This window comes from Falco naumanni, chromosome 2 (assembly GCF_017639655.2).
Source record: "Falco naumanni isolate bFalNau1 chromosome 2, bFalNau1.pat, whole genome shotgun sequence".
Taxonomy (NCBI): Eukaryota; Metazoa; Chordata; class Aves; order Falconiformes; family Falconidae; genus Falco; species Falco naumanni.
In genome coordinates, this window is record NC_054055.1 from 27,250,943 (window position 1) to 27,267,849 (window position 16,907).

General features: G+C 41.8%; 1 protein-coding gene across 1 annotated transcript; it reads right to left on the reverse strand.

Moving 5' to 3' along the window:
- Positions 1-1,783: 1,783 nt before the first annotated feature.
- MED17 (mediator complex subunit 17) lies at positions 1,784-16,664 on the reverse strand. Its single transcript, XM_040583706.1, has 12 exons — positions 16,379-16,664; positions 15,866-16,032; positions 15,293-15,512; positions 13,016-13,152; positions 12,831-12,915; positions 11,542-11,694; positions 9,172-9,302; positions 7,933-8,117; positions 7,427-7,564; positions 6,316-6,433; positions 4,873-5,032; positions 1,784-2,992 (listed from the first exon to the last, which is right to left on the reverse strand). The coding sequence occupies exons 1-12, from the start codon at positions 16,608-16,610 to the stop codon at positions 2,787-2,789; spliced, it is 1,932 nt and encodes a 643-aa protein (XP_040439640.1). The 5' UTR covers positions 16,611-16,664; the 3' UTR covers positions 1,784-2,786.
- Between the last annotated feature and the right edge of the window lie 243 nt (positions 16,665-16,907).

Sequence of the window (16,907 nt, forward strand, 5' to 3'; positions counted from 1 at the left end):
AACAATTTTTCAATTTCAGATGCACTATCACAGCAGTAAGAAGTTTCCACCTAGCACAGTTATTCTACTTTCCTCAGCTTGGCTAAAGATACAATTCCACGCATGCATCCTTGGCTATTGACACTGGTGCCAGCCTCACTTTTAGGTAGCGACAGCCTAGGTGAACAATCAGGATTCAAAGAACATTCCATGAGGATGTACAGTAGAGTTAACCTATGTGCTGCTCTCCTTATAGATTAATTCCTCACCCACAAATTTTACCCAGAATTTAACATGCTTACTTTACATAGGTAGGGTCACTTACAACATATTCACATGACAAACTGATGTCTGTCAATATGCATTATTAATGTCAATAATATTTAATATACAGAGCATGAGACTAAGCTGTCTGCGGCAGTTTCTTGCTACACTGGAGGTGCCTGAAGTATCTGAAGTCTTATGGCAAGCTGTTAAAGTGGACATTTAGACACTAATAGCTATTCTTACTCCACTTGTAAACTCCATGCAGAACAGCAGCAAATTTAATATTTAGAGCATTCCAAGTAATCAAAGGGATTATGGCATTTTGCTTTTAATTAAAGAGACTGCCAAAGCAATCATGTGAACTTGGACATCAATTGTAAAGGTCTTAATCATCAACTAATGTCTTCATTTCATGTTCAGAGATGCACTACCAAGAATATCAAAACCGTCCCTCTGTTAGAAGCCTTATCAGTCTGTTTTCCATTAAAATTAGGAAACCCTGTGTATTCAACAGCAAAAGACAGACCCTCCAGGCCCCTAATTTTTTTTTTTTTTCCTCCCCCCCAGCTAGGCCTGGAAGTCTTGATAAATGTCTTCACTGCTGATGTGCAGTGCTTGCCCTTCTGCAACACAAGAGAAGTCCTCTTGCATCTGTTATTTCTTTTCAGAAGGGGACAAACCCTGTATGAGATCCTAATAGCTAATACAGTGATCCTATTACTTGGTAATGAAGAGCTTATTTGATGAAAAGGCGATCAATACATGTACACCTGCCAATTCAGGTTAAGCACAGCAAAGCATAAAGACACACTGAAGTTTCATACACTCATCTTCTAATTATTGGAGAAGATTTGTTGTGTTGCCAAGAGTCAAACTGCCTCATGTAATCAGATGCACGAACAGATGCATCAGGCTGTTGGCTGAACCGTTCACCAAGGAACAAAACCCCTCTCTGTAATCACAGTGCCTGTGAGCCAAGCAATACGGGACCTGGCATCACAGGCCTTGCATAAGATTCACCCATCTTTCAAGAAGATCAAGAGACTATTTTCAACTAGTATTTTTTCATTTTCATAAGTTGTCTTGGGAAACTCATCAGAACCCTTTCTCTCTCGTAGTTCAGTTACACAGAAGCAAGAACTTCAAGAAACTGAAATAACAAGGTGTTCCACACTGGCAAACGTCAACCTAAGTATGACAGCTGCTTTGGATACAAACTGAGCAGCAGCTTGCCACAGGCAGTTGCTTAATATATATTTCCTACAACCATTCTTTATTGCTCAAGAATACTGCAAAACAACATCTGTCACCATACAAGTACGATGTTCAATTAAAATATTTTCTATATGCAAGAAGTTCTCATATATATATGTATATATATACACACCCCTCTCTTAACACACAATATGGATGTAAGCCTGAATGAGTTCAGACAGACAGGTTTCAAAAAGTCCTTTAGCAATTAATCATCAAACAATAGAAAATCTTTGTGCAACACCTTACTAGAAACTTCAAGAAGGGTACAATTACAACCACAAAAAGACAAAACCATGATTTTTTTATTTAAAAAAAAAAACAACCTCAAAAGAACTGATCTTCATGAGAATATTATTGTTTCCCTGGATGATAATGAGGGACCGTGCCAGGGGTGGGGGGTGGAAGAACAGCACAAGCGTGGAGATCCAAGGTCTGTTGCATGAGAGTTACTTCGTTCTATCCAGACACAAATTTACACAAGTCACCCACAAACTCAAATTGTCAGAACTTTGCAAGCAAACCAAGACCCTTTCTTCTACATGCTTGCAAAAAACAAGGACAGAAAACACAAGCAAAGTAACCAACACCACGTAGGCTCATCTATAGCCATGGGAAAGACATTTGCCACAAACTGGGACTTTGTAACACTCTCAAACAGATTGCTAAGTAAACACCTCTCTCAAAAAGAAATGGGTCACCCACAAGCCACATCAATGTACAAACAAAATTCTAACTCACGAATGTCACACACCGAAGACTGTTCTTCTTACATTTTGTTTAGCCTTAATTCTTGACAAGAGAGGTCTGCTTCTCCTCTGCTGTCCCAGTTCTCATCAAACAAGACCATCAGCTTCCACAAGGATAGCCATTCCCTGTGGTACAAGCCACTAAAAAGCTTATTGATAACACAATTCAATTATATTAATTTTCATCTTTCAGAAATACTTGCAAAGATCTATTAAGAAAAAGTAGGGGCACGAGGGGAAAGGGAATGAGTCTTAGCAGACACCTTTCATGTAGCAAAGGAGTACTGAATTTAATTTTATAAAAGAAAAATACATTAATTAGTTATGTTACTTTAGCTAGAGCAATCTGCAAAGATACAGCTGAAAGGAACTTTTTCAGAAAGTTGTACTTCATGTCATTGAAAAAAGTTTTACAAACTCAACGGACATATCTTTACAGGAAATAAATTCGGGTTTGCTTTCTCGTATTGCCCCATAGGTTCCATTTCCTTGTGCTGCACAGGCAGTGATGGTTTGCAGCACAGCAATGACAGATTATTAGCATGGAGTTAGGGCGGCCATGAGGAGTTCCATTTTATACACAAAGTTACGCCCTTCCATTTTATTCCACTGCACTTCCTTGAATGGCCCTCGAAGATGATTCCACTTGTTGTCTTGCAGTACATCACCTTTGGGGAGATCCTTGCACTGGCTCCGTGGAAACTGAACCATAACTTTGCTGCCACTTTCTGGACCATTACGTACTGTGACAAACAGAGTTTTATGAGCATTTTTGCACTGTTTGAATTCCTCATATTAAATATCCTTCCTCCTATATGTTATACATTATTCCTACTCAATTCCAAACATGCTCAAAGCAAACAAGGGAAATTACTTTTTAGAAAAAGTTTTTCTCTTTTAACTCTTCCTTTTCTCCTACTTCTCTATGATTTTGTTGTTTCAGCACTGCATGTTCTTGCTTAGAGCAAAGCAGAGAAAATTTGACAACCCACCCCCAAATGTACACCTTAAAAATGCATTTAATTTTTTCCAACGATGCCAGGAAGGGTAAAGTTTTTTTTGCCAGTTGTTATCTTGGATGGATTCCCCACCATTCTGCTGGAAAATGTGATCAAAGGGCATTGTTTCTAGTGGATTTTTCTTAAACAGACAGGAATTAAGTCACTCAGGATAGCTGTTGCTTTTAATTACATAATTCTGCAAGATTGGTGGAAGGGTGATGCTGTTCTGTAGGTTTGGATGGGTTTGTGTGTTTTGATGTTGGGTGGTAGTGGTGGTTTGTGCAAGTTTGGTTTTGAAATAAGCAGTTAGGGAGGTAACACTTTGCTTTCCCTTCACCTAACAAGGCAGCCTTCTACAAAGAGAGGGCTATCAAGCTGATCGAACATAATTTCTCTGTCAAAAATCAATGCTGACTACTCTCCATCATGTTCTTCTCCTTAATATGTTTGGAAACTGCTTCTGAGACTGTTTTTTTGCCTCATCTTCATGATAACTGCAATGAGGCTGACAAGACTGTAGCGTTCTCCTTCTCAGATACAGGATGTGACATCTGCCTTCTCCTAGTCCTCAGGAATCCTTTCTGTTTACCACAACCTTTCAAAGATGATCAAGAGTGGCCTTACAATGACATCAGCGAACTCCCTCAGCACTTACGGGTACATCCCACCTGTCCCATGAATTTGTGTACGTCTAGCTTATTCAAAGGTTCTCTAACTCGATCCTCTGCTCCTGAGGGTAAGTCTTCTTTGCTCCAAGATTTCTCATGGTCTCAGAAACCTGGGATTCCTGAAGGCGAGTCTTAAGACCAAAGCAAAGACGGCACCAGGTATCTTGGCCTTCATGTCCTACGCCACCAGGTCCTCTCTCCACTTAACAGCAGGCCCACATTTCCCTAGTCTTCCTTTTGCTGCTGACATACCTGTTGAAGATCTTCTTGCTGCCCTGTATGTCCCTCACCAGATTCAACTCAAAATGGATTTAGCTTTCCTATCCCCATCAATACATTCTTGGACAGTCTTATCTATCTTCCTCCCAGCTCAATTGGTCCTGCTTGTTATCTCTTGCAGTCTCCTTTTTTATGTCATAAGTTTAGTTATGAGCTCCTTGCTCATCCACACAGATATTCCGTCACCTTTGTACAACTTCCTGGCACATAGGAATGACCATTCTTGAGCCTGAAAAAGGTGATCCTTGAAAGGGATAATCAAGCAGCTCTCTTGGACCCCTTTCCTTTCCATCTCATAGGATGGTATCCTATAGATTTCTTACAAGAAGATTCCTGAAGGGACCAAACACTGGTCCTGAGTTGTGATCTTGTTTGCCTTGTTCCCTTCTCTCAGAACCCTGATGGTTTCTGTAATCTATTTTTCTATTCTAAGAAATATATTCAAGCCTGGGTAAATTAAACCAGACATATTAAGTGGTTTACTGGACAAAGCATTAATTCTATTTAGGTGTCAATTCCACACACAAAAAAAGATTTTTTTTCTAGAATATTTTGCTATAAATTGGCATTATTCTATAAAAGTCTAGAGAGTACCTCAGAAAGAGACTTACAAAGCCTGCAGAATTCGCTTCAGAATTTTAAGAATTTCCACACATTTGCAATAGAAAACACTACCTGAAATGGCATAGTCTCCATTTGGCGATGCTACAGTTATTGCTGATGCATTACCAATACTCTCCACCGGCCCCAGACCAACATGATTACTAAAACTCAGCACGTGCCATCCCATAACTTTTGCAAGCTGCTGAACTGCATGTACTTGGTGCTGTGACATCTGAAAGAAAACAAAAGGTTCATCTTCTGTTCAATATTTGCACACCACCGAAAGAATTGCTTACTGGTTTTACCAAGTTTTTTGAATTCTGCTGCAGTTACTTTTATAAAAGTGACTCTGCTTCATAAGTTCTTTAGTTTCACAGGAACTTTTTTTTAACATATACGCTATGTAAGTACTAGTAGAGCTTTGTGTTATTTGAATTTAGACCAGTTATTTTGCAGACAGAGAAGACCACTGTACTAAGCACACCATGCAGCTAGTTTTCATAGGTATATGGATTTATGCATTTTATTTAAGTATTGTTTTCAATATACAAACCCCTTTATTTAGGTCTCAAGAACTGATTCAAGTGATACAAATAGGATTTTGAAATAATCCTTTCTTTGAATGGAAATAAGACTTCTGCTGTAAAATATATAAAATCTGTAAAAGTATTAACATAGCAAACTCAGGGAAAAAAAAAGTTGAAGTTCAGAGGCATGATTATTTCCATTAATGCTCAAGTGTAAACACTGGTCTTCAACAGCTTAAAGGTTTAAATGCACTTGGTTTTGTGTATCATGACTTAACACTTGCAACAAGGAGGTACTGTTCAGCAGTTCTCTGTGAACAAGTCTGAAAACACTTGACCAAAAAGAGATACCCTCAGCAGAACCTGTTTCAACTTGTTTTCTGTGTCGTGCAGTTTCGTGTAACTGAAACAGGCCAACCACTTTAATAAAGACCTGTATTTTGACTATTTATAATGCATAGTAAGGAGACTGTCACTTCTGACTAAAACCAGCAGCTTGCTCTAAGCAATTAAGAAAATACAGTTCATTCAAGTATCAGCTGATTTAGTAATAGCTGATGCAAAGTAAACACTAACAAGACAATGTTGAAATGGCAGTAATTGTGGGCTCGTTAAGATCTCTACTCCAGACAGGACTTGGTTACAGTAAGTTTCATATATTGAATACCTTCCTGTCTGTCATGACTCTCACTGACTTGTTCTGAAGTAAGCAAAAATCTTAGCGCTCCCATGAGTAGCCTAAAGAAATATATTTTAAACAGGAGAGAAAAAATTATTATTACTACTGACCGTAGCAAGAACTGGCATTATATTTCAGTAACAGTTGCTAAAGTCACTATAGAAACATATGGAAAAATTCAGTCATCCACCTTCCTATTTTCACTATCTTTATTTGAAGTTATCTAACATTTTCTACATAAAGGTGAGATTCTAACTTCTTGTTTCCCAAACAATGTAAGAAAGGGAAGATCAATATATATGAGTCTACCTGAGATAAAAGGAAATCCTGCAGTTCTTGTTCTTGATGAGACAATGTAATAACTCTTCCATCTCTATGCACGACTCTGATCTGTTCAACTCCGATGTTCAGCTGTAGTTGAATGGATCTTTGAAGACAAGATGCACATTTATTCAAAATGCATTACAACACCTAAGAAAACAGGAAACTAAAGAACACAGAATCCCTCCCATTCACTGACAAGAACTCTAAGAAGAAGATGGTACAAAGACTATAGAATACAACAGTAACTCGAAACACTTCCGTTTCATTGCTCACCACAACAGCTCCCTCTACTGCAGGAGACATACTCTGGGGCAAGTTCCCAGACCAGGTCCACTGCTTGTTCAGGTCAAGGAATCTCCTGAGGTGCCTCACAGCTCCCTGCCTGCCACTGTGCCCAAGTTTCCTTCCAGGAGCGCAGAGGAAAATGGTGTGTACACAGGGCCTGTTCTATCCTACAGCCAAGACTTGGACAGCGTATGTACTCTGAAACTGAGACTGTGAATTGCACCAGTGACTGCAGTCTGCTCCACACTATGGACACAGCCAGAGAGGACTGCTCAAAACAGAAAAAACAACTGGGTCATCCACTGTCAACGCATTAGTTGATTCACTGCTGGTCAGCATGCAGACATTCATTTCTGGAACATGAAATCTCTTATTCTGATGACAATGTGCACAACTAATAGCATGAATTACGTGAGTTCCACGTTTCAGTACCTATACAACCAAGCTCGGACTGAGCTCTCCTTGACCAGACTGGAAGTGCAGAATCCAGCATATGCAACAATACTCTGTATTTGGCTATCTCTGTCCAAAGTAAATGCCCCCTTAAATGGCCACTTTGACCTTCAATTCCTTTGACAGGAAACCGTGCTAGTTAATTACTTATTAAGTTTCTTCATTAAAGTGTAAAGAGGGTGAAGAGTTTTGTTAGGGTGACTGCTCCCCCACAACTCAGAAAAACGAACCCACCCAAATAATGGGCTCCTATTTGTCTGCCTGAAGATAATCCAAACCTGTAAACCACAACTTGAATACACTCTGCCACCGCTATATGCTTCTACAGCTAGAAAGATACGTGCATTTTCATACTTACTTGCATATCTGTTCATATCCTTGAGAAGTTATTAGAACTTTAACACTGGATTCATAAACGTCATTTATATTGGACCAGTGGGCCTGAATCTGAGGATCCTCAATACGACTAGCCAGACTGTCAATGGTTCGAGCAGTTCTAGAAGATAAAGATATACTCCATGCACAATAATCTAGACAGTTTGTGCTGCTATCTTGTTTAAAGACACTGCGCAGCAAAGAATACTAAAAAAGATTTTCTTAAACTACGTAAAGTAGGGACCATTATCAGCAGCCTACATAACTATCACAGAGATCTTGAAGAACTTTGATTTTTCCTTTTTATTTTTTACTAGTGAGTGTTGTTTGCTCATATTTCTTGATATGCTATCAGTTCTTAGTACTTAAAGACTATTTTAACAGTGAAGGAGGAAGCAGCTAGTTTTAAGAACAGTGAAAAAAGATCAATTGTATTCTACATAATAGTACACCATACTGTAACTTTAACAAGAATAGCTTGTGACCTACCTGCGTCTCAAAAAGATATGTTTTGCCTGCTTTATTATCTTTTCCAGAAGTCCTTCATTAGCCTGTAAAGAACTGATATCATTTTTATCAAAAGCCTGGGGTCCTGCAAGTCTCATTCTCTTATGGCCAAAAGGTGCACTAGCTGGATGTGGCATCACTGTTGAGCTCAGGGTTTGCTTGTGACACTGCAATAAACAAGAGATGATATAAAATGAAGTGACCAACAATGTATCTGCAAGAAATAGTATGTATACGACAATATGCTGCTTCACATCGGATTTAAGTGTACATACTTTGAAAAAGTGCAACTTTTTTACTTTATAGACTTGACAGCACTTTAAAGCCAGCTTTACACTCACACGTTGCCTCCCCTGTTTATGCAGGTCTTTCAAACCATATGGAAAGTGATTTAAAAAACACCACCACCAACAACAAAAGTGCTAGCTAACAAAAATTTGGTAGTACAGCAGTAGCTCTTACTAAGAAGTCTGCCTTGTATACATCTCTGGAGATAGAACAGTCAAACAAAAATAAAGGAAGCATTTGAGAGATAAAAAAACTGAGGTTCAAAAAGATTCATCAACTTGTTCAAAGTCAAGAAAGGAAATTCATAACAGAGCTGGGAACTGAACCAAAGCTTCAAGAAACCTAGTTCAGTGTTTAAAACACCGGGCTATTCCACACGACTGCATGACTTGCAGAGCCATGCTCTAAGGAGATGAACACTCTCTGAAACACAGTTTCAAAGCTGCTTAGACATCTAAAATCGTGTTCCTTTCCTGAACAGACACAACCTCAACCTTCTATCCCAAGTCCTTCTGCTAGAGTCTAAAACACTGAAGGAGGAGTGGACCTCAAGCAAAGTTATTATGGTAACTGACTGTTCTTTCTTCAAGGGAGTACAGTCTGAACAGATGCTCACTTGAAGTACTTGATAAGGGCTGATTAGACACAAAGGAGAAAGGGAGACTGATAAGCTGTACTGGAAAAAAACCTTGCACGACTTTGCTGAAGTGAGCAGCTGGGCTTGAGGTTAAGTAAAGAACTAGCATTCCATGAAAGCATTAACTGGAACTCCCTACCTACCTATACACACAAACTGAACGATAGGTTGCCTTACACAAATGGATAGAAAGTGACTGGCCTCTAGTGGCACTCTGTTGTCACAAAGTGCTGCACACTGTAGAAGACTGAACAAAAGCCCAAAACCTCTTTAGTACTTGACCATAAATGCATTACCTCTCTGATAAGTTGATGCAAATTATGTTCCAGAACATAGAGATGATCTTCTGGATTCTGTTTTTCAGAAGCAGACTTCTGTGATTTTTTGTCATTGGAAGAGTGACACAGAGAAATAGACAACTGCAAACCTGTACAAAGCAGATTAAAAAAAAATATTAAAAAATGAGGACACTAAAAATTTTCAAGGAGGCTACTAAGAACCAGTTTTCTTCACGTTTTATAGTCAGTAGTTTTACAACCAGTATTCACTGTATTAGAGAAAAATAAGAGGGTGATGATGCCGGAGAGCAAAGCACCAAAGGCAAGTGGACTTGTTACTCACTAAGTCACTGACTCCATCCTATCCGAGAAGTCATTGCAGTCCAGTTCCCACTGACTGGAAAAGGGGAAACATAACCCCCTTTTTAAAAAGGGAAAAAAGGAAGACCCAGGGAACCACAGGCTGGTCAGTCTCACCTCTGTACCTGGCAAGGTCATGGAGCAGATCCTCCTGGAAACTATGCTAAGGCACAGGGAAAATAAGGAGGACACTGGGGACAGCCAGCATGGCTTCACTATGGGAAAATCATGCCCGACAAATCTGGTGGCCTTCTACAACGGGGTTAGTGTTGGTGGATAAGGGAAGAGAGACTGATGTCATCTATCTGGACTTATGCAAACCATCTGACACTGTCCTACATGACATCCTTGTCTCTGAACTGGAGAGACTTTGATTTGTTGGACAGACCACTCAGTGAATAAGGAATTGGTTGGATGGTCACACTCAGAGTTGTGGGAAATGGCTCAATGCCCAAGTGACTAGTGGTGTTCCTCAGGGATCAGTATTGGGACCAGCGCTGTTCAACATCTACGTCAGTGACATGGCCCGTGAGATCAAGTGCACCCTCACCAAGTTTACCAATCACACTAAGCTGTGTGGTACAGTCAACATGCTGGAGGGAAGTGATGCCATCCAGAGAGACCTTGACAGGCTGGAGAAGTGGGCCCATGCAAACCTCATGAAGTTCAACAAGGCCAAGTGCACCCTTCACCTGGGTCAGGGCAACCCGTCATATCAATATAGGCTGGGGGACAAAGGGATTTAAGAACAGCCCTAAGGAAAAGGACTTGGAGCTGTTGGTGGATGAAGAGCTCAACATGGCCTTACAACATGCACTTGCAGCCCAGAAAGCCAACTGCATCCTGGGCTGTATCAAAAGAAGTGTGGCCAGCAGGCTGAAGGCGATTCTCCCCCTCTACTCCACTTTCAGGAGACCCCACCTTGAATACTGCATTCAGCTCTGGAGCACCCACCATTAGAAGGAAATGGACCTGTTGGAGCAGGTCCAGAGGAGGCCACAAAGATGATCAGAGGCTGGAGCACCTCTCCTGTGAAGCCAGGCTGAGACAATTGGGCGTGTTCAGTCTGCAGAGAAGGTTCCAGGGAGACCTTATAGCAGCCCTTCAATACTTAAAGGGGGCTTATAAGAAAGATGGGGACAGACTTTTTAGTAGGGCCTGTAGCAATAGGACAAGGGGAAACAGCCTTAAACTAAAAAAGGGTCAACTTAGATTAGATATTCGGAAGAAATTTTTTACTGTGAGAGTGAAGAGGTACTGGAACAGGTTGCCCAGAGAAGCTACAAATGGAAGTGTTCCAAGGCCAGGCTGGATGGGGCTTTGAGCAACCTGGTGTAGAGGAAGGTGTCCCTGCCTGTGGCAGCTGGGTCAGAACTAGAGGGATCTTTTGAGGTCCCTTCCAACGCAAACCATTCTATGATTCACTGAAGTGTTGACAGGCCAACTATTAACTCTGTGCATTTCACACTGGTTTCTATGACTTGATCCCACCCAGAAAGAAGAGTTCCCAGGACGCCATTCCTTCCCCAAGGAAGGAATGATTTACCATCATATACATTCTTCACATGATCTCATCAGTCATGTACCCTTTGTAAGAACAGAGGATTCACCAGACAACTCTGAGCCATGTTCACGCTGTTTAAGTATCCTCACTGCAGAGCATTAGCCTCTGTTCTTCTGAGGACCCATTAACTCAAGTCTTAAGTTTCACCTGCTTGCAATTCAGGAGCAATGACTTACAGCTCCAAGCTGCAATGTGCACATGGCATTACAGTTGACAGCTTTAAGTGCTACTCACAAAAAACATAATCACAAAGAAAACAAATCCAAAATCCACACAATAAAACGTAAATTGGTCACTAAAGTGCAGTAGTTGAATGATTCTATAATTAGCAAGCAAAACTCAAGTTCTCAGAATTTGTTTTTCAAAATCTTCGAAAAACAAGGAGGGGTGTGTGTCGTACATCAATCAGAACTTTATGTTTAAGCAAATAAGCATAGGTTAATAAGTCTTAAAAAGTTTCCTACCTGGGAAAGGCTGGGAGATTATCTGATTTTTCACAACAATATGAGGAATTTGTGACTTAATTTGAACAGCTTCTCGTGACAGCTGGGCAAAAATTTCTTTACATAAAAGAACATTCTGTGCAGTCTCCAACTTCGTCTGCCAGTGTGGAGAACCTGGAAAACATGTATCAAACCTTTGCAGAAGGACAAAGTAAAGAGAAGCTACCGTTTCGTTTGGATACTGCGCAGTAGCTATGAGTAATTGCTAAGATAAGGTTGTCAGTATCTTCTATCCAAATTGAGTATTTTCAGATTTTTATCTCAGTTAAGCAAGCACTTTAAGACAACACTAATGCATTTTACTCTAATCTTACATATACGTGTATTGTGAATTGCAACTCCCTTCTGGAACTGTCTGTTACATTTACCAGGCCTTTTATGAACTCTGCTTATGAACCTCTGCTTCTTAAGTTGCAATTTACTTTCAGTGATACTTCTAGCTTTATTAAATTCACTCTACAATGATCCACCAAATGATATTAAGTTCACATATGTGCTTTCATGGGATTTATATGCCAAAAATTCTTGGAATACTCTGGTCTGAGTAAGCACACAAGCTCTGTACTGTACCCTGAATACCATATGAAACATCTACATAGTACAGCATGCTGTCTCTGTTCAAGACAGCTCAAGCACTTTCGTCACAGACCACTGCGAAATAAAATCCTGCCAGTTCTTTTCAACCCTGAAGAGTAAAGGATGATTTTTTAATCCCAAAGGTTTACAGCTTCACATAATAGCACATATCAAATGAATCACTCTACTATGTGCCAGGTGAGCTGATGATAATTAATGCACATACTGCCAGCAGCTTCAGATCCAGAGAAAACACAGGAGTCACGCAATCAAGTGATGCATTTTGGGCAAAGTTAAGACTGAACTTAAGTTCATTCAGCTTAACTGAACTAACGGGATACAACTGGCTGAAACACAATACCTTGGTTTACCTTCAGTTACGTACTCAAACTTTTAATGACTAACGAAAGGCACTCCAGAACACTTATAAATAAAATCCTAGTAATTTTGTTTCAGAAACCAAGTGAGCACATATCAAAAAAACGAAGGAGCATGCTTTGAAAGCACCATGTTTCCAAAGCCCAAGCAGCATCTAAACAGAAAATTTCAGTTTAAATAATAATATTCCTGCTCACTCTTCTTTCCAGCTATTAGCTAAAATTTTCAAATAAATCATCATATACAAACCCATTTATTGAGAACGTGCTCAAAAAACAACATATAGCTACTTATACCTGGTTTTGATTTTGGCATGGGTCTTTTAAAGAGATTGACTGTCCCAAGGTCACCAATGTCTGGAGCTTGTTTCTGAATAGAAACCTAGGTGAAAAGAGGTGAAATTATTTGATAATTATTCTTTGTTGCAAGCACACAAATAAACCAAAACCCACACTACATTATCAGAGTTTCTCTGGCTTACCTTGATATAGGCTGACCCCTCTAAATCACTTGGAATTTGAACATCCAAAGGACAGTAATCCTCAGGTATCTTTTTATCCAGGTCAATGTCAGTGTTCTTTATCACCTCAAATGTGCCATGATGGAGAAAAAGGGAGCCTAAGAAAGGAAGAACAAACATACTACATATAAAGCATCATCTCCAAATAATGAAGCTTATGCATCTGTTCTGGAAGAATATGTATTTCTAAGTCTCCAAACCTCCCTAGCTGTGTGTGACTCAAATTTCTTAATGACTTCTTCAGGTAAATTATAAAGTGCATTTCAGCACATCAGCATCTCCGTCCTTGTAGTGGGTTTGTGTGGCAAGGTTCTGGTAGCGGAGGGGTTCTGTGAGAAGCTGTTGGAAGCTTCCCCTGTGTCTGACAGACCCAATGCCAGCCAGCTCCAAGACAGACCTGCCCTGGCTGAGATCGAGCCCATCAGCAACAGTGGTAGTGCCTCTGGGATAGCATATTTAAGAAGGGGATAAAAAAAAAAAAAAAGTCTGCACAACACAAAATTGCAGCAGAAGAGAGGAGTGAGAGTATGGGAGAGCAGCAGCCCTGCAGACCCCCTGATCGGTGCAGAAGGAAGGCCAGGACATGGTCCAGGCGCCGGAGCAGAGACTCCCCAGCAGCCCATGGTGAAGACCATGGTGAGGCAGGCTATCCACCTGCAGCCTGTGGATGACCCCATGCTGGAGCAGGTTTGCTGGCAGAACTTGTGACCCCACGAGGGACCCATGATGGAGCAGTTAATGAAAGAACTGCAGCCTCCGGGAAGGACTCACGTTGGAGAAGTTTATGGAGAAGTCTCCCATGGGAGGGACCCCACGCTGGAGCAGGGGCAGAGTGTGAGGAGGAAGGAGCAGCAGAGACAGCGTGTGATGCGCTGACTGCAGCCCCATTCCCCGTACCCCTGCGCCACTCAGAGGGAGGAGGCAGAGAAATCAGGAGCGAAGCTGAGCCCTAGAAGAAGAGAGGGGTAGGGGGAAGGGGTTTTTAAGCTTTGATTTTTAGTTCTCATTATCCTACTCTGATTTGCATGGTGATAAATTAACTTCCCAAGTCAAGTCTGGTTTGCCTGTGACAGTAACTGCTGAGTGATCTTTCTGTCCTTATCTCAACCCACAAGTTACATTTTCTCTCCCCATGCAGTCGAGGAGGGGAGTCATGAGAGTGGCTTTGGTGGGTACCTGGCATTCAGCCAAGCTCAAACCACCACAGTCCTCCAACGTGTGTTTCAAAATGGTGTCAGTAGATTCAGTAGATGCAGGGAAAAAGCTAAAAATTATATAATTATTTAAAACAAGACAAAAATTTAAGTGCCTGAAGTTTTGCAAGCAAGTAGCTTAAGGGGCAGCATCCTTATGGATTTAAAGGAACACTGATGACGTTTGGCTTACAGTCTTAAAACTATGACAAAGTTCTGCCAAAAAACAACCATACAGCCAACCATTCAGGTGGGACTGATAAAAGCAGATGCCCACATCTGTCCTAGCTGCATTTTTACATTCAGGGCACGGTTCGTCTAGTTTAGGATACATCATCCAAAGACAGATGTATTTTGGGTTACAGCTACAGCTTCTTCATGAACAAAAGATGAATAACCCTAAACTTGGCCTTCCTCTCCTCCACTGATGACAAAAGGAGCCCAATATAACCAGTTCAAATGCCAGCTTTGTATCTGTCCTGTGAGATTCTGTATTCGCTTTTTCACTCTGCAATTGACTCTAGCTCTGGGCTGGCTATCCTCTCTTACTGTAATCCATGAAATAATGCATATTCTTAGTATCGTTTCTCACAAGTATAGGAATAACAGGTATAATAAATCTATGACTACGCTCTTTAGTCATATGGTTTTGTTTTAGATAACTGTCTGCTCCTCAAAGGACTAAGATGCAATGATCCTTATGAGTCCCTTCCAACTTGAGCTATTCTACAATTCTATGATCTTCACTCAGAGGAAAATGCAACATACTCCTCAATTTTCTTTTAAATGTTTACAGCTCAAGTGTAGAGAAAAGACAGAGATTTACAAGGTCTACCTGTCAACTGATCGACTACACTGTCAATGCCAAATCATTTCTGTAAAGCAATCTTTACTAGAATCCTACACAGTCCCGTCTCATAATTACAATAAACTTTTATTAAAGTATATTAACTATTAGAGATCTTCCATCTGTTTCTCCAGTTACAAAAAAAATAAAAATCATATAAATATCCATTCTTGAGAAAAACAAGACCCAGCTGTTTACCTGCACTTCTGTAGCTCAGATCACCAAGAATTTTGTCTCCCACTTTCCTCAGCTTCCAGTGTTGCCTCAATCTTAGCAGTTCAGAGTTGAAGTCTCTTTGTCGCTTATTTTCCTGGTTTTCTGCAACCGATTTGGATAATCTTTCTGCACCTTTCAAGAGGATTTGAGCTGCTCCAGCTAATGACTTCTTTTTTGAAATCAACTGTAGAAACTGAGGATTCTAATAACAAAGAGAAAAAGCTACTTGCACCTTAATTCTTCAAATAGTTTGTATTAATGGAAACTAGTTGTCACTGCCTACTAACTTGGTTTTGCTGGATATTCAGTAACTTATTTAGAATTACTTTCAAACCAGCATTATATAGCCAAAAGTAGCATTTTAACTTACAGCCTCAGTAAAGAGGCCTTTGAAATCAGCCTGACCTCCCATCCTCAGCCTTACCCATAAAGCACTGTACCAGCACATCACAAGGAATATTTTACTAAATCTTCTATGTATCATAAGCAAAGAAATCCAATGAAATAAATCTTTAGCATCAAGATGTACAAACTACAGAAATAGGCGCAATATACCTGTTTTTGAGGGAGCGGATCCTGCACAACTGGATCTAGAGTCATGAACTTTTTATCCTTCACAATGCTAAGAACATCATACAGCACACACATCTCAGTCAAGGCACTTCTTAAGTTGTTCCTCACTGAATCCCAAGGCCAGAGGGATGGCTGAAATTTTACCAACCCTAAAAATGAAATTAAAAAAAGGAAAGCAAAGGATTATAAAGAAATACAGTGTAAGGCTCATTCTTAAACCACAGGGAGGCCATCGCAGCATGAAGGACAATGTAACTGCAGGACAGCTGGATCCGTCCTTTCCCAACTCTACCGCTGCAGTTTGCTGGGGCTCCATCCCGAGCGTCCCGGCCCGACCCGCAGCCAGCCCTGGGGATCCACGGGGACGGCAGGGCAGGGCAGGGCAGGCCCGAGCGCCTGCGGAGCTGCAGGCTTGCGTCGGCCGCAGCCCGGCTGGGGAGCCCAGGCCCGAGGCCGGGCCGCCTGACAGAGCGCCGCGAGCCCGCCGCCCCTCACCTTCCTCATCCTCCGCCTCGCCCGGCTCGGCCCAGGCGCGGCCCGCCGAACCCGGCTCGTCCTCCTCGGAGCCGGAGCCCTGGCTGAAGTCGATGCGCTGCGCCAGGCGCGCCAGGTTCTGGGACATGGAGAGCGGCTGCAGGTAGGTCTCGCTGCCATCCAGCCCCACCTCCTGCACCTGCTTCTCGCACGCCGACTCGATGCTGATGCGCACCGCCGGCACGCCCGCCATCTTGGTGCGACCCCCGACCGCGGCTGCCGCCCGCCTGCGCGACCCCCGCGCCAACTACGGGTGCCGGGCGGGGGCGGGGCCGGCGCTGGGCGGGGCCGGCGCGGCTGCCGCGATTGGCTGCCGCTGCCGCCTTCCTTCGCCCTCTGCCGCCGCAGGCAAACCCCGGCCCGGTTCACACCTGCGAGCTGGCCGCGCCGCTCCGAGCAGCTGCCGTTTTCCACGGCGTCATTTTTGACCAGAAGTCGGCTTAACGCCCCGTCCTAAACATAAATTCGGACCACCTACAACCACACAGGA